At 32.6% G+C, this 18,567-nt stretch overlaps 2 protein-coding genes across 2 annotated transcripts; one reads left to right on the plus strand and one right to left on the minus strand.

Annotated features, from left to right (window-relative positions):
• Positions 1–421: 421 nt before the first annotated feature.
• LOC106709121 (transmembrane emp24 domain-containing protein 2) lies at positions 422–2,266 on the minus strand. The gene is made up of 4 exons (XM_014500823.2): positions 2,008–2,266; positions 1,533–1,714; positions 1,186–1,335; positions 422–644 (listed from the first exon to the last, which is right to left on the minus strand). Exons 1-4 carry the CDS (start codon positions 2,147–2,149, stop codon positions 495–497), a joined length of 624 nt encoding a protein of 207 aa, XP_014356309.1. The 5' UTR covers positions 2,150–2,266; the 3' UTR covers positions 422–494.
• A 6,149-nt stretch (positions 2,267–8,415) lies between these two features.
• LOC106709115 (retinol-binding protein pinta) lies at positions 8,416–18,551 on the plus strand. Its single transcript, XM_014500814.2, has 5 exons — positions 8,416–8,688; positions 14,520–14,679; positions 15,111–15,291; positions 15,687–15,878; positions 18,147–18,551. Exons 1-5 carry the CDS (start codon positions 8,541–8,543, stop codon positions 18,387–18,389), a joined length of 924 nt encoding a protein of 307 aa, XP_014356300.2. The 5' UTR covers positions 8,416–8,540; the 3' UTR covers positions 18,390–18,551.
• The last annotated feature ends 16 nt before the right edge of the window (positions 18,552–18,567 follow it).

Raw genomic sequence — 18,567 nt, forward strand, 5'->3', positions numbered from 1 at the left:
CATCTTTTGAAGCAAATGATATTTATTTCAACAGTAATTTTTAAAGCAATTTTAATAAGAATTTCTTTAAATGATTTTGTAGTATTATACTGACTGTATGAATATGTCATATTGTTTGTGATTCTATATTTAAAAAAAAATATATATTTCTTATATTGATTTTATATATCTTTGTATTTTATTTATAAGTGTAACATGACATCAATGATATAGTATGATTCTAAAATTATTTTGTAATACTCAGTGGCTGCGTACATTCAATATTTGAACAACTGTATAAATTTTTAACCAATAATACACACATGACTGAGTCGAAATGGATTCTGAAAGAAAAAAATAGACGTAATAAAAATAAATTACTGTAATCGTATTCACAAAAAATATCAGGATATTTCACACAAATGAATCACATTATTTCTTTTCACTATGTTTTTTTTATTGTTTAATTTTTTTTATTGTAACTTAATAAAGTATAAAACAACACAATAGCACTGTTAAACGACGCGTTGTACTTCGAAGAATCTCTTGAGATAGTAAACTTGACCTAAAGTCATGACTAGAAGTACTGAAGCCTCAAAGATGGACCACATCACCACACGTGAGTTTGTGCTCTCATTTATAGCACGGTGGATGCGGTCGCGCACCTGTAATGAAAAAAAACTTTTTAAACATTGGTACCGATAAACCATTATTACATAGAGGCACTAAGTTGTCACAGATCATTTTGAATCTATCCAATGTTTAAAATTAAATCAAAACATTATTAAATAATATATTCAATGCCAAAACTTGTTATTTTCTAATATAAAACTTTTTGTTTAAGCATAAAACATTAGCTGTCAATTTTACATTTTAATTTTTACAAAAGCACACATCCAATAGAAATTTGAAATAGTGTGATGGCCACCATTGTATGTTTACGATGCATTATCATTAATTTGGGTGATTTATCAAAATGGCAACTTTTAAGGGTAACTATAAGCCAGCCAGAGCATCACTGCTCATGAACATCCACAAAAATTAAAGATCTGTTGATATGCTATAATGGATATAAACAAAGTATTTTTAAATGCCTGAAAGTTGTGTTGGTTTGGAAATGCCACTGAGGACAGATTCACAATTCAGCCAAATGAAACAGGAAGATAAGCAAAAAGCATCAAGTAATAAGAATAAGCCTGACTATACCTGCATGTATTCTTGTTCATTTTTTACAGTTTTGAGTGTTGCTCCTAGTTCTTTGATCATATTCTCTAAATTATTGTGATTAGCTTCCTCATCATTTTCACCAGCATTCTTATTTGGCGCTTCTCCAATTTCCAAATTGAACATTACCACCTGAAGATAAAAACGAGATATTAAATAAAAACTATAACTATACAATTGAATAAATTAATTCAAATACACAACAAAAAAGTCATGCCTGTAACCCAAAGAGGAAGGCAGAGATGGATTTCCTTTTGCACGGGCCAGACCCTGTCTTCCCTGTTCCACATTCATACAACTATGCATGCATGCTCATATTAAAATAATACCTTTGGTGTCATTGTAGACATTTTATTGCTAAAGCAATAAGTATACCGTCCAGAAGTGGGTGCAGAGAATGTGTAAATACCAGATGATTCTCTTTCACCCTTATGTATCACTGCTCCGTCTGGACCAGTGATTGTGATGTCTATGTCTAGGAAGCCTCCTTCTGCTATCTCAAATGTTAACCCTGGAAAATTTTTGTATTTTATATTTATCAAGTTACCAGGTTTATGTTCGAATCATATGGTCTTAACTGTACAAGATGAAAATATTAGAATTACATTATATGAATAAAGTCAATGTATTTTCAGTTACATATACTTATAACATTATTGAAGAGAATACTAATCATTCGATTAAAGGCCAATCATATGAAAATAGAAAGTAAGCAACAGAATTTTTAAAAATACTGGAATTATATAGAAATTTATTGCACTAATTCAGGTGTCCACTAAGTCAACATATTACACAAAAGCTTACCCATTTTTGTATCGGCTTCAACATTTTCGTAAAAGCATTCTTCGGCGTGTGCGTCAACTGTGATTGTATACCCATTTGCTCTATTTAATAATGATATAATCACAACAGAATATATTAATAAAGATCTATATAAACAGTCCATTGTTTTAATTGGTAATAAACTAAAATATTTGAGTTATTATTTTAAGTATCGGCAGCTTGTTTTGCTCGTATTAGTTTCTTCGATGACTTGAGCCACGTAATGACATATAGATGACAAGATGACAGACACGCACTGACAATCAGAAAGATCGCGTTCGTGATGTGCTAGATATAAATTATTTTTAAAAAAATGTCAGGCGAAATTGAAATTATAAAAAAGTGTGTTTTACTTTAAAGTATAACTTTCCTTTCCTTTTAATTTGGGCGTGTCACAAAGAAACAGTGCAAAACAAGTGGTAATGGTGGTAACTCCCGGACATTGTCATGCTTGGCTATGTTAATATTATGATTCTTTGAACCTTTGAAGACAAGAAAAAAAAAACACGATCTTGCGCGCGCAATATGAATAGATTAAATAATTTGACTTTCTAGAGAAAAATTCTCCCTACATTTAGAGCGTTAAATTATGTGTGTGGATTTCGGTCGCCCAATACATCGGTAGCGACTCTTCTGCTCTTATATTATAAAGAGAAAAGAGTAAGCTATTGTATTTGTATGTTTTGTTATTTTTTTGTGATTTGATATTTTTTATATGAATGAACTCTACAACTATAGGACGGATTTCAAAAATTCTTTTGCCATTACAAAGTTATAGTATCACGCACTATCATATTTCTTTCTAGATAAACTTTTAGGATATTGCAACTTTTAAATATACCCACCTATTTCATTTGAAGGTGCCTTTTGTTGGATACTTGTATCAGGCAATCCATTTTCATTTAAATCCAATCAGGCTAGACACCGATTGATTGCTGTAAATAAAAAATACTGTAAAATTATTGTTTGAATTCAAGCTAAAACTGATTATTATTAGAATCGGTCGTATATTTTTAATGGAACATGTAGAGGATGGCGGCGATGAGGAGAGAAATAAAACACCAAGTTTTCAATACGGTGCGCACAGTTCGCTGTCCGAAGGCTGGGTTGTGACTGTACTGTGTGTCGACTACCTTGCGATTCCTTTATTTTTATAAATTCAAATATACAAACATTTTCTCTAACTACCTTGGTAATATTCAATATTTCACAGATAATAAAACGGTACGTTATGGTATTAATACAGAGAACATATTCATATCAAATACACAAAGAAATATAGTTAAAGGGTACAAAATCAATACGGTTAAAATACAAATAGAATTAATGTAGAATATCACGAAAAGCTATGATTCCATCGTCAACACCGCCCCCTAGTGCTGACTCCTCAGCACTACATCAATGTGCTATCGACCTATCATCCAGACAGACAACCTGAGTGACCAGGTGCCAGACTTAATCCGACTAGTGCCAGACCTAATCCGACTAGTGCCAGACCTAATCCGACTAGTGCCGCACTCACTGCGCCATGTCTTAAGATGATCAGAAAATCCCTACTGTTATTGCTTTATTTAATACAAATACAATATAATTCAAAAAGTTCAATGGTGATCAGGTTAGTTAGTTCACAAACTTACCTCGGTCAGACGTAGGTGCGCAGCGCAGACCCTGGGCGCCATGCTGTGCTGACATCGGTCAGCGTCGGGAGTGTGCTCGCCATAAGTGCAGCTATCAGTGCTGCTGATGTTCTGACCGGAGTGGTAATCAAACATAATACCTTACCATCAACACGTTGGAACGCCTGGACAGAACAGCTACGTATGCATCTAACAAAGCATGGCAAAGTGCGTTTATGTGTTGATGAAGCTGTCAAAGACCACCTGTTTGTGGAATTAGAAATCATGTTACACTGGTCTGCAAAAATCTTTTTCTCACTCCTTTAAGTTTTGATGCTAATTCATTTTATATTAGGTGCTCCAACATCGAAATATAATACGGAAACAAAACAAAAGCAAGTATATTTTAACAATCATTTGTATAGTTTTTACCAATCTTATTAGACTTGAACAATATATTTCGGATCATGATAAAAGTAAATATACGGATCTTTTAATAATCTTAAACAACGAGATAAAATGCTCTTTCTGTGCGTCTCCTTCTCCGTTGATTAAAAGTAGACAACGCATCTGCAATTGTGGATTTCTATGGCCGTATGCACGTTTGCCATGTTTTGATATAAAAAAGTATTAAGACTAAGAAATACACAAAAAATAACTCGAATGAATCGAACTAAACTTTAAACAAATTAACAGTTTGTTATCTATGTTCACGTTACATGTTACATTTTGAAGAATACCAAACTGCAAAAACAAGTGTGCACGTAATCATGAACTTCTATCAGATTCACTGGTACTTTACTTTCCCTACTACTTGCTAAAACCTATTTATACTTGTACAGGCTATTTTATAATGATTGGGAATAAACTTCTATTTCAGAATCTCAAAAATCCGAAAAAATTGTATTTTTTTAACATTAAAGTTCGAGACATACTACAAAATTCTGGTAAAGGAGAATCTGGTTGCAGACCAGGTAATCATTGACATGTGTCATATTGATTCATGACAGATATTCAAAATTATTACAAACAAATTTGTTCAAAAAATATTAAACCTCAAAGTAATACACCAACTAACAAAATAATGTATTATCATCACAACAAAATGTGTACCAAATTTTAGACATATCTATCTATCGGAACTAGGTCTCATGTAAATTACTAAATATTGACCCAATTAAAGAAGTTTAATAAAACTGTATTAACAACCACAACAATTTAATCATTTGACTGAAATTGTTTAGTTAGTTTAAAACAATTCACTGTTGTCGACAATTTCAGTTATTGTGATCAAATGGAAATAACCAAAAATCTTATTAATAAATTAATTAAAGAAGGTAAACATGAAAAACGAAGTAAATCACTACCTAATCATTTGTTCGTAAGATATATTCTTGATATCTTACGGCATTCGAATCTATCCACTGTAGCTTAATTAATAATCTATAATAACTATAGTCAGCAATAACATTAATTGCAAAGAATATTAATAGCAAACATTAAATTTAAAAATATTTATCACTGTAGTTAAGTAAATCGTTACAAGAAAAAATAAATGTAAATACTTTTTTTATAAAACTGTTCTTCAATATGTTACGGTCTCCGGGTGTGTATTCTTATGCATTAGTAACTTAGTAGCAGAATGCTAATGCTAAGCTATAAAATAAACATTATGAAAAAACTAAACATTGCGTCGACATGGCTTACATATGTCGCTAATAAATACCTTAATCAAAGAAGTGAAGTGTCCAAAAACAAATAGTTAATAAGTCACTTGTAAGATTAAAATCTTTACGTAATCTTTACGGCCTTAGGGTAAGCATGCGATTTAATTTTCAAAATTTTAAGATTCAAAGTTAACGGAAAATAAAAATATATTAACTACGTAAAAACATAAACATTGCTTAGACATGTCACTCATGTCGCAATGAGTACATGCGTACAAGTACATCACCACTGCATCACGTTAAATAGAAAAACAAAAATAAAATAAAACGTAAAAATAATTTAAACATTATAAAAATCAAAACAAAAAATAATTTAGTGCAACACTGACCTTAATTATCTGCTGCGTTGATATTTTGTTCCTCTGCTGTACCTCTCTGCATAATCATAGCTATATTTCCTAAAGTAATTATTAGATAAAATTTAAGTAAACAAAGCATCATCAATACATTCAGACAAAATGTTACCTTCAAAAACTTACACATTACGAAAAGAATAAACTACAGTATCGTACTCACAATAATGAGATTTACTTTCAGTGCGATAAGGACGACATTTCAATAGATTTTTAACAATAAGAATTTTTTCATAACTTGTTTACATGAAGTTGCATATTCGTTGTGCTCGCCATTACAGTGAACGATAAATGAATGATTTGGTGAGTGAGTGCGACCGCAGTATTATTATACTGTAACACTGTGTGTACATTAACCATTATTTGAAGACACATAAGGTTCACTTTGTTAACAAAATTATTTGTATAATGCAATGCGATTTGTAAAAATGCAATATTCGCCTATTAAATAGATGTTTACGTTCATAAAATTTATAACTATTTAACAAAAATCATGCAATAAAAATCAACAAGCTTAACAACGGTAAATAAAATTGAGAAAATAAGATGTTACAACTAAAAATTACAAATAATTAGACTGAACACATACAAATTCTCTTAACGCATTTTGACTTTGTTCGCTTTATACATTTTAATAGTAATAATTAACAAAACGCGAAATGACACTTCTATAACTTTTAGCCACAAGTAAATAACACAATGTTTTATGTTGCTTACGCGCTGCTATGTGGTCCATTGTGACTTGCGTGGATGATGACGACTGTGCTCGTCGGCGGGAACCACGGCGGCGCGGGCGGCTGGGACCGGGTGTCTTGGTACGCGGCGGCTGGCATGTGCGCTGCTTTGTTGCACACACCATGTTCTGCATCATTCTCGGAGACGTCGTGCGATAAAATATTTTAATAACGGACATTTTTGCATCACCTTTATTAAACTTCAATTTTTCAAATGGTTCTTTGTATTCAATTTTAAAATGTGGCCGTTTATTATAACGGCCGCTGTTATTCTGTAGACTACCTGGGGTGACCGCCTGGCAGGTTAAGTTACTGACCTCTCGTGCTGTGCAGAGCTGACTCGTCGTCTCCTTCTGTACATGCTTGTCATCTTCATCCTGTGACGTGTCATCTTGGGGTAACGGTTCGCTACTAATGACTGTTGAAAAGTTCCGAGCCCGAGGCTCGAAGGCTGCCGAAGTCTGCACTTGGCTATTCTTCAACCACTCACTAGCGCTGTTCCTCTCACGTTCGCTGCCTTCGAACTGGTTATGTGCTGGGGCGTCGTCGGCTTTGTCCTTTGCCATCAAGCGTGCCAATTCCGCTTCCAGCTTGGCGAGGTGCATCTTGATTGCAGCCTTCGCCTGTGCAGCTGCCAGCTCCAGCTGCAACCGTCGCGCAATATACGCTGACGAATATTTCTTTGTGCGCGGTGTCTCCTCCATCACCATATTAGGTGAACCCTCCAGTGTATCCATGGTATCCTCGCGAAAAATATACAGTACGCTCCACGAGAATGTTGCCACTGATTAAGGATTCGGCTCGAAGCGACCAATTTTGTAGAGGATGGCGGCGATGGGGAGAGAAATAAAACACCAAGTTTTCAATACGGTGCGCACAGTTCGCTGTCCGAAGGCTGGGTTATGACTGTACTGTGTGTCGACTACCTTGCGATTCCTTTATTTTTATAAATTCAAATATACACACATTTTCTCTAACTACCTTGGTAATATTCAATATTTCACAGATAATAAAACGGTACGTTATGGTATTAATACAGAGAACATATTCATATCAAATACACAAAGAAATATAGTTAAAGGGTACAAAATCAATACGGTTAAAATACAAATAGAATTAATGTAGAATATCACGAAAAGCTATGATTCCATCGTCAACAGAACATTTTGACCATTATTCTTAGATAACAGGTTTTAATACCACAAAACAACTCTACAGTGTCAATCTTACACTTCCTAATATTATAAATGCTAATGTTTAGATGGATGGATCGATGTTTGTTTGAAAGTATTTCCGGAACGGCTCAACGGATATCAATGAAATTTGGCATAGATATAGATCATAGTCTGGAAGAACACATAGGCTACTTATAATTTTTTTAATTCCGCGCGGACCGAGTCTCGGGCGACAGCTAGTAGTCAATAAATTAAAGTCTATATATAGCTTTGATAACTGGATTATGTTGTTTTATTATGATACTAGCTTTTGTTCCCGACTTCATCTGTGCAGAATTACAAAACAATTTGTGGGTAACCTTTGTGTTCTTACAGGCTATGTTTTACATCTGTGACCTCTCAGTCTATAACTAGTGTAGTATGTAGTACTAATAATGTAGTAATACAACGTGCGTTTAATCAGCAAATGCATATTGTGTCATCAAAAATAATTATGCTTCAGCAAAAACATACAATTGAATGTAGGACAAGAAGAAATTTAAAAATCAGACACGTAATACAAATAACCACAGAACAAACAGTTACATTAGCGACAGTTTTTTCTTATTTTCCAATTTGATAACTGACTGGATATTATAAAACTATATAGACTAATGTTTTGTTTTGTAGATAAAATAAAGCTAAATTTTAAATAAATATGAGAAAAACATAACTTGTTCCACTTTACCGTTAAGGATCTGTTTGTTTGCTTTTGCGTTGCAAAAGGGCCGTGTTTATAAAAACAGTTTCATACTTTGCGCTCGCAGTTTAATCCTGACGTAGCTGGTGTCAACATTACGGTGGCCATTTCAAGAGTAACGCGCGGAAAATTTTAAATCGAAGTTTTTAAAAATAGTTAAGTTAATTAAAAATGGCGTTCCTCGAGGGGCCATCGCCTAAACAAGCTGAAATTATTAAACAGGAACTAGGAGAAGGATCTGGTGATTTGGAGCGAGGAGTTAGAGATCTTCGGAGTATGTGCGCAGCCTCACCATATTTGCCGCAACCTGAAGTAGTAGGTATGGAAATATCGATCTTGTTTTCTTTTTTTTTTTTTTAAAAAAGGCAATATTATTACAAAATGTACATGACCGGAGACAACAATTATTATTAATATTCTTAATTTTTCCTATTGCTTAATGTTTAATTATATTCTTTATGAAAGACAATATTTTATGAATATGTATTTTGATCACATATATATGAATGTGCATCATATATCCAACTTATATTTTGAAAATAAGCTTATTTTATAAAATTAAAGTGAAAAATGTTTAATTGGATCGTAAGAATGGAAATAAATGTGTTCGTAGACATTATGAATCCGCAAACTGCATTGGTTTATTGTCTTACGGTACTGAGTTTTCATTGTTATATTTGTTTATATTTGTTTACAGGAATTTAATTTCTTGGACATAAAGTCTACATTGCGTATATTTCGGTTATAATTTTATTTACTCGAAAAGTTCTAGTATTAAATTAAATTAGGAAACAATAAAATAGAGAGAAAAGATAACATAAAAAATCCACTATTATTAATATAAAAACATCTCATGTTATTGAATGGAATAACATAGAACTTTAGTTGTAGTGATATTTACATATTTTAATACGTAATATATGGAAGATTTTTACAAAACTGGTTTAATAAAAAAAAAATAATACCTTATTCAAAACAAATACTTGATAATTCGATGATTATTTCCTATTTTTCATAGAAGTTCACATATTAATATTCATTCAAAATATCAACACTTGTTATTTTTAGATATAGTGTCACTATTATTTAAGTACTTTTAACTATATTTTCGTTACTTAAAATGCCCTTCACTAAGTTAAAGTACATATTTATTGAACAATTATTTTTTTAAACTCAATTAAGTTTCTTAATGCATAACAAAGTCGTCATAATGAGGTCAAGGTTGGTTATTAAACGTTGCTGTAATAACTTGGATACAATTAATTATCATAATATGAACATTGACATTGTAATTTTTTGAATATTTGTAACTTAATTGACTTTTTATTCTATAAACTAACAATACAAAGGGTTGATTCAGAAATGAGAAACATTTTCAGATGATGCACCTTCCTCGGTCAGAACTAATTGCTATTCGGAAATATCATCTCAGTAACATTGATTCTAAGGAGTCAGTGAATGTTTATTAGAAGTTGGAAGAAAAAGAATGGATTCTTTTTAACTTATTTTAAAATGTAAAAAACATCTCACCTGCTCGTATATTGCCCTCAGTTAAAACAGGTTCAACTTGATAGTTGAATTCTATTAATACGCATAAATGCGTCGGTGGTTGACACGCACTAGTAGTATACTGTTTACCTTCACTTTATCTTACAATTAGACAATTACTATTACCACAAAATTCCTATGAAAATCTTAAATTGTGTTCTTTCCAAAAGAGGTGACTTTTTTGTCCAAAAAGTGTAGGTCTTCATTTGCTATATTAATGTTTCATTTCATTAACTAAGTAAAAGCGACAACAGCGTTATTAAAGGAATGTTTAAACCCGCTACATATCATTAATTTCTCCTGTACTGTTATAACTATATATTTTTTTAATTAGTTACGTTGTTTAGTTAATCTTATGTTTGTTGGCAAAATTTAACTGCAAAAAAACTGTACAGTTCTCAGTTTTGCTTACACATCTTCATTTTTGAATGGACAGTCAAACTGTAAGTGTGTAGCGGGCTTTAAGTGTCATTCACTATGGCTTTGTTTAATATTATACCATTGTATGAAAAACATTACTGACTAGTACTACACTATTATGTTATTATCTCAACCTGTACGAAATAAGGGTGATATCGCGCAAATTACGGGGAAAGAAAATTTAATTATCGAGCTCATATAGGATTCTTATGGTGAAGGAAAATAGTGCAAATGCAAAGCAATGCAATCAATGCAGTGAAGAAATTCAAAGATGTGTGTAGTCAACCATTCCGCACTGCACCGTCATGGTTAACTAAGGCCTGTATACTCGTAATGATCGATAACTTAGAGTAGGCTCGAGTTCTCTCCCAAGTTAACTTAAAGTTGCTCGAGCAGCTCGTCATTTAAGTAATTACAAGGATTACGTCTACGAAGAATGCAGAAGGGACCAGTCATCTCACAGAGTTGAATCGGTATTTCCTTTCCGTACAATGATCTTTGAACCTACCTACCACAATACTTACGAGTACGGACTACGAGTATTATGACTAATTACATAACCATTACCATGCAAAAATATATCCATTACCATAATATTCCACGCTCATTTAAATACTTTGAATGTATATGAATGACTCAAGTAATTGGAATCAAAGGAAAATAAATCCAACGTTTAATCGTTTATAATCTTCACAGCGAAGTTATGTCACGTAATTATTTAAAAAAAAACTGCCAGCTGTGATAATTTGAAAACTTTCTTTTTTCATAAATGAACTTATTAGTTTGTTGTAGTATGATCGGCTGAAATTTATATTTTTATAAGGAAATCATAAAAATATTTTGGCTAAAGCCCGCTACACACTGTTAGTTGTAAATGTAAACAACCATATTTACCTGTCTTACTTTTAACTGAACTTTTGTAACGGTTATTTAAAACTATCGGTGAATTAACCAGCAACTGTTTACGTTATTTTTTATACTGACATATATCGGGAAGAAATTTACGTAGTTTAATAGTTTTAAAGCTATAAGGAACTGAAATCCTTATTGACCGATAAAGTAATCAATTTCAACGGTTTATAATAATACGGAACTGAGCAAGGGCGTCCAGCGAACTATTATTGTAGTTGAACTAAATATTCTAAATCATATTCATTATTCATATTTCCGTTAACGTCACTAGTTACATAAGTAGCTATTAGAAGCTAATTTGACAGCACTTACAAATTAATATTTGCTATTTTTTCTCTAAAGTTACGTTGGTTTGCATTTCTGTCTGAAAAATCAAGCATCAACAAATTTTAGTTATCTACAATTCGATATTTATATGTTGCTAACGCGAAGAGGTGACATTCCTAGTTTTACTTCACATCTTGAACAGCCACAGCAACAAATAGGGTATTCGGTCGAACAACAACTCGGAATACCAAGGCAGGCAGTTAAATAAGATCGATCATTACGAGTCGCGCAATTGGCGCGTGTTTGCATTGAAATTTGTTATTGCACAACGACCTGACTTGTTACAACGTATTAAAGTCGTATTTATTCTATGCCCGTAACGTTTAAGTCCTTATAGAAATATATTTAAATTAATTATAACACCAGAAGTGCAACGACTGGCCATACAATATCGTAAACTAATTTGCAATCATAAATAGCGTTAGATACTTTGTTGCTATTATGGAGTTTTTTTTTTATACTTTAGTTAATGCAATGATCTCGAAAAGATAAATCATATACGAAGTCTTTGTTTTATAGTAAACTATAGCTAATGCCGGCGACTCGCGAAATAGCCTATACGTTCTTCCAGACTATGTTCTACATAATATGTGCCAAATTTTATCAACCAAACATTACCTTCAAACAAACAATACCTTTAAACAAACGTAGCTTTTTCTAGGAGACGGACATAGGAACGTTTTTTTTATCTTGTGTGCATTTTTTTTATTCCGCGCGGACGGAGTCGCGGGTAAAAGCTAGTTTATAATATTAGTAACAGTAATATAGCGTACATAGTATATAGCGATTAAATTATAGACATGCCATAAAATAAATAGGATTAAAATATGAAACAAAAACAGGTTTTTGAATGAAGTAAAGATCCAGAAAGGAAAAACTGTTTTTACCATAGAGAAATAATTGTTTATCTTCAATGGCATTCGCATAATGTAATTTTTTTAACTGATCTTAATTTTTTTCAACATTCGCACGAAAAAACAAAAGTTTCTTTATTTTTTAACGAGTGCTTGTGCTGAAGATACTGCTGGCAATAAAAACATATGAATTCCAGTGCAAAAGTTTATTAATCGTTAAAACGTTAAAACCTTGCTATAAACAAAGAGATGGTTTTCAATTTCACATACAGCCTTAAAATCAAACCTCGCCGTCACAGACAGCAACCATTTACTTCACCCATTTTAACATTGACCTGTTTTATGGTAAATTTAATCACGCAAACATTGTTTTATACCATTTAAATACTCGTGATTTTATTTTCTTACTAAGGTTACTGCTTACCACGTTTACAACAAGTTTATTGTGGGTTTCAACTGGAGTGACATTTGATTAGTCAACCCTCTGTCTTAAAAACAGAGAAGACAATATGTGTTGATGTATTCATAATATTTTTTGTTCTCAAGGCATTTTGTTTGCTGTCCATGTTGAGTTTATTGTAAAATATTATCCGCCTTTTTGTAATGCTGGATATTTTGAGTTTACAATGACACTGAATGTGTAAAGTTGCATGTCAACAACCTCCAAAGTGTGCACTAAATTTCAGTAAAATCTGTCAATGGGAAGTAGTAGACCCACTAGAGTTAGCTACAATATTGTTGTTAAACAGGTGTTGTGAGTGAAAACTCACTATCACAATAATGAAGTTGATAATTAGGCAGTTTTTCGATTCACACATTCAGTTTTAACTGTACAGTTACTTGATTAGATCAAGTATAGATAATAGTTTTTTGATTAGATGGTCAGTTGAACTGTAAAGTTGTCAACTTTGGCTGTACAAGTCTGGCAGTCGTATTTTACAGTTAAAACTGAATATGTGCAGCAGGCTCTGCAAACGTTACACATTGTAAACAATTAAATAAGAGGACTATAGTTGGCTTTTAGTATCTGTTGTAGTTTGGAAATCTGATTTTGTAATTCCATGCGCGTGGTACAATGTAACTACTCTCGTATCGTCGTACTCTTTGCCATTTGTATTCTTATAGGACACTACTTTCGTAAACTCGCTTTGTAACTATATTAATTACGTTATCATCTTACGACATCTGTTATGTTCTACTTCTACTTAGCTCTGGCAAGAATAAAATTTGTAACTTATAAAATTAATAACATTGAGACACATGTAAAGAACGAAAATAGAGATACATACCTACAATTATGCCTTTTTAGCATGCTTTTTCTCCAAAGAAGTATTCTGTATCCTCTGCCGACCCCTAACAACTTCTATAAAAATATGGAAAAAGAGAATATGGAAACTTAGGTAAAGACGTTCTTCGTTAGACGCACTGTCGAATTATGCATTTTTTATACATGTATGTATACATGTCAAAAAAGTTGTCTTTTTAAAACTAGGATTCAATAAATAACTAAACATTTGATCGTATATTAATTTATGTATAACCGAACGGAAAATTACTGATTTTCGCCAAGGCATTTGAGGGCACGGTTTGTTTTTTGATTGGTAAAAAAATTATCTTTCATTGATCTTCATATATAATTTGTTGGTACTCATTGATTTTTCACCCTAGTTTTATCAGTTTTTCGTTCAGTTCCGTCTACCAAATGTTACGAGCACTTATTTATTTATGCTTATTTTAGACTTGATGTCGCCCGCGCGGCAATTTAAAAAACTTAATTAGTAGCCTATGTGTTCCTGCTCCAGACTATGTTCTACATTCTCATCAAATGTTATCAATATCCGTTGAGCCGTTCTGGAGATACATACTAAGAAACATCCATCCGTCCATCCATTCAAACTATCGCATTTATGATATTAGTAAGTTTTTCGTAAAAAAAAATACCTTAGATGTAAATAAATGTGAGACGTAATATGTTTACATTTTATATTCGAGATCATTCCACACATTATAACTAACCAGTTTTTTTCATATTTATCTTTAAAAAAAAACGCATGTAAAGTACATTAGACACAATTCTACGTTACCACAGATAAAAATATTCTGGAGCTATTCATCCGGGGCTGTCGTATGGATCAGGAGCGCGCGAGGTCCAAGTTTGAAGCTTTCTGTGTGGCACGCGCCCGGTGCCGCGATCTCTACGAACATCGTTCCCTCAGTGAGCCGCCTTTGAACGATGTATTACAATTCTTGTAAGTGTTAATCACATTCACACCACTTAATAGTTTCCCTGGAGACAAGTCACCATTTAAGTACCTCTCATTAACCGGAATCTTTTTTTATATATATTTCATTCACGTTTATACGAGCGAGGTCTTTGTGGCTATTGACAAGATATTATAACTCTTATCAATGGCAATAGTGACCGTGAAAACATTCAAGTTTCAATACTTATTACATTTGAATATAATAACTAATACCTATTCGTTATTTCTACAGAAGTTAGTATTAATAACTTATTAATAAAATTTTATCATTTCATATTAATTTATTTACATCTATATAATATATTTTATAAAAAATATTACAACATAAACAATAAACCTCTATAATAATAAACCACAAAAATAGTAGTATATTTTATCATACAGTTAATAAATATTATAAAAACTGTTTTCCTCAGGGACATCGCGCCTTTGCCAAAGTTGACAGACGAAGGTCTACGGGTAACGATATTCCGCGTGCGGGCGAATTACGCAGAAAGCAGCGCGGACATCGCCGCGGCCGTGCGTGCCATACTACTAGTTAGCGACGCGCGTATGCACGACGAAACGTTAATATCTGGCGATGTCTTTATTTGGGAGGTAAGGATATACTATTATTATCTAAATACTGAAATACATCATATTAAATGCATGCTTCATCCGTAAATAATATGATTACAAAGTAGAACTTAATAAAGAAATTATTGGATTAATCAAAATGTTTTTCTAAATGAATAATAATATTGCTATTGCTGTTTCTCATAAAATAAACTTTTTCTTTAATAAAATATAGCTAATCAATAACATGATTGGAAGCGGCTATACAATAGTGTCAGTTGCCAAAAGATTAGCAAAACTAATGTAACTTTAAAAGCTATGTAAGGTTACGTAAAGTTAAATAACTCCTTCTTAACTTCACGATTGCAAGAATATATCGATAGAGTTTTTCATTCACTATTTTCTTACATAGTTTGGTGTGATTGTTTTAATGACAGACGTCGAATGTCCGCGCGTCGCTCGCGGCCCGCATGGCCGCCGCCGCGAACTCCGTGCGGCGCGCGATACACCTCGCACACGCGGCGTACCCGCAGCGTATGCGCCGCATACACGTTGTCGGCGCGCCGCCCCTCATCGCCTCATCGCTCAATTTTATACGCTCATGTGTCAATGAGAAGATCCGAAGAAGGGTAAGTTCGATTCTTTGATCCCAGTAATGTTTTGAAGAAGACACAAATTGAAGAAAAAGATATCGAAGTAATGTGGGCTTAACACGAACATTTGTGACAATCGCCTTCATATAGTCATCGAAAAAAATTGTATAAAAATATATGTAGCGCCCATACCGGGCGTAGAGTAAACCATAGATCTCATACTAATTTCGACATGTCACAAATATTTATGCTAGTCACTGTATTTATCATCAGACGAAATGCCCAATAGACTACAATTTCGAACCGGTATACTTGAATAGACTCATTTGTACTATAGCGTAGAATTATATTAACTAAATGACTTCTTACGTAAGGAAATTTAAAACCTTGCCAAACTTCATAGTTAGACACGGTATAACATAGGCGGAAACTCTATAAATCACAAACATTTCCGCACAACATGAGATCATATGAAAACCCGTTTCAATTGTTACAATAGTCCGATATTTTATAATTAGAAATATGATACTAACGTACTATATAATTATCAATGCTTTTATTTTTTGGTTCGAGAAAAAAAAAACAAAAACAAAGTTGATTTCTAAAATCTGTTTTATCATTTTTAGCTCTATTTATACAGAAGGTTAATAAGGTTAGGTTAAGTTTCTCCAGTTTATTATTTCAATTCCGTGACGTTGTAACCGCCTGTAGCCAAATCAAATTAACCGATTTTAAGGTATGAGGTGTCATAAGTCATAAGGTTCGTATTTTTTCACATAATGTTATAGAGATAAAATCTTCTTGGTCTTGATGTAAAATGTGTCCATTGTGTGTTTATACTTCTTTTAAAACTTTACATGTACTTATTTGTTGTTGATCTTTGTTTAGAATGCAAGTCATAAATACGTGGCGGTTTGTTTTAAAAAAAACTTTACTTAGTTATCTTACGGAGTAAAAATATTTATTTAGCATTGTAAGTTATTATTTCTTTATTAAAAGCAAACATCGTATTTGATCAGAATAAATAAGTAATTTCTGGAAACATGAAAACTTAATTTTTCCTTAAAAAGCGGTTAATTTTGTCATAGTATGAGGCAGAATTAATTAAACAAACCAAAAATATCTTGTTACCAACATTATGTAAAGTTCGTACTTTTATAATCGGACTAGGCATTATATTAGTTAATTTTTAAAAATATCACATTCAAGCTTCTCAAACATAAATCACAATTTAAATATACGAGCAATTTTATCTACGCCTATCCTATTGCGATAAAAATAGCATAAAAATGTATTATGTAAGAACAAGAAGTGATTTAGACGTAAAGGGAATTTAATTAAAATAAGCAAACAGGTTGACTAACTTTCCTGCGTCACATACTTCGGATACCGATGTCGGTCCGATTAGCCGACACTGCTGTAGGCGTGGGAAGACATTATAATAACTTACCGTTATCTTCCACTGCTAAAAACATCTATTAAAACTATTTCTATCACTGTTTTTACAAAGACGGTGTTTTCTATAGTGAACTATGTGTGCGTTTATACATACTTTGTATTAAAGACCATATAAATTATCTGTATATAGTACAAAGATATTATGACATCATCGGATTCATGTCTCATGTTATTGTGACTGTACTGACTGTAGCGTATGACTGTCATGTAAAGGTTTGAAGTTATCTTACGTAAGTTATAGATGGATGTTTGTTTAAAGGTATCTCAGGAACGGTTCAAATAATTTTGGACATAACATGTAGAACACAGTCTGGAAGAACACATAGGCTACGTTTTTTTTTTTAATGCTGCGCAGACAGAGTATCGGGCGATAGCTAGTATTATATAACTTGACGTTTGTCTTAATAACTTAATATGTTTGTTTATAAAGACGAAATAAAAAAAACGTTAAACTGCGTATAAAGAACCGGAGTAACAATTATTAGTTTCACGTAGTTATTATGGATTGTACTAGAAAAAATGTTGTTTTTCCATAATTGATGGTTGTTTTTATTACTTGAGTTGGGCTATTTCCATTTTAACATGAGGAACAGGTTGATAACCTCATTTTAATAAGATCAGATATTTTACTGTTCTTATTAATATGCATGTGAATGGTTTACCAAATTGCCTAGAACTCTGTCTTCTCTCGCCCCAAAAACATTCAGCTACCTACTTGCAGCTGAATATTCACCTGCCTGTTGTATTTTTCAGTAAAGATGAAAGCTGCTCTTATTTGAAAGACCCGTTGCGTAAAAAGCAATTAAACTTTAAATTTAATTAATAAAAATACATTTTTTTTTGTAGTATTACCTGCATCAAAAAGTCGAGGATCTTCTAGAACACTTCCCGTCACGAGTGTTGCCAGCCGAATGGGGTGGCGAAGAGGAATCTGTTGAAGTCATCGCTAAAAAGTGGAAACGTCGTGTCGACGAATTGAGGGACTACCTACGAGATCTCAGCGAGCTGTCCAACCTCACAGAAAAACCGCAGTTTGATACCGACATTTACGGCACCGTTGGCGCTTTCCGGAAACTGGATATAGATTAAAAATAATACAATTTCGTCGGTTAATGATAAAATTTGTGCTTTCCTATACATGGATTGGGTTAACACTTCTAAATTGAGCATTTTTCGCTATTGTGATATTTTTTAGACATCGCCGGATATTCTTCGGCTAAAGCGTTTATTATAATTGATTTTTAAAAATTGTTAAATAAGAAAAATT

The sequence above is a fragment of the Papilio machaon genome, chromosome 21 (genome assembly GCF_912999745.1).
Source record: "Papilio machaon chromosome 21, ilPapMach1.1, whole genome shotgun sequence".
Lineage (NCBI taxonomy): Eukaryota > Metazoa > Arthropoda > Insecta > Lepidoptera > Papilionidae > Papilio > Papilio machaon.

Bases quoted from the DNA above. Each gene is read 5' to 3' on its own strand.
- LOC106709121 (XM_014500823.2), bottom strand. From the start codon at position 2,149: ATGGACTGTTTATATAGATCTTTATTAATATATTCTGTTGTGATTATA. The intron at 1,715-2,007 runs GTAAGCTTTTGT...AAAATTTTCCAG, and splicing joins TGAAGCCGATACAAAAATGG to GGTTAACATTTGAGATAGCA. The intron at 645-1,185 runs GTATAGTCAGGC...TTTTCATTACAG, and splicing joins ATGAACAAGAATACATGCAG to GTGCGCGACCGCATCCACCG.
- LOC106709115 (XM_014500814.2), top strand. From the start codon at position 8,541: ATGGCGTTCCTCGAGGGGCCATCGCCTAAACAAGCTGAAATTATTAAA. The intron at 8,689-14,519 runs GTATGGAAATAT...ACGTTACCACAG, and splicing joins GCCGCAACCTGAAGTAGTAG to ATAAAAATATTCTGGAGCTA. The intron at 14,680-15,110 runs GTAAGTGTTAAT...TGTTTTCCTCAG, and splicing joins AACGATGTATTACAATTCTT to GGACATCGCGCCTTTGCCAA.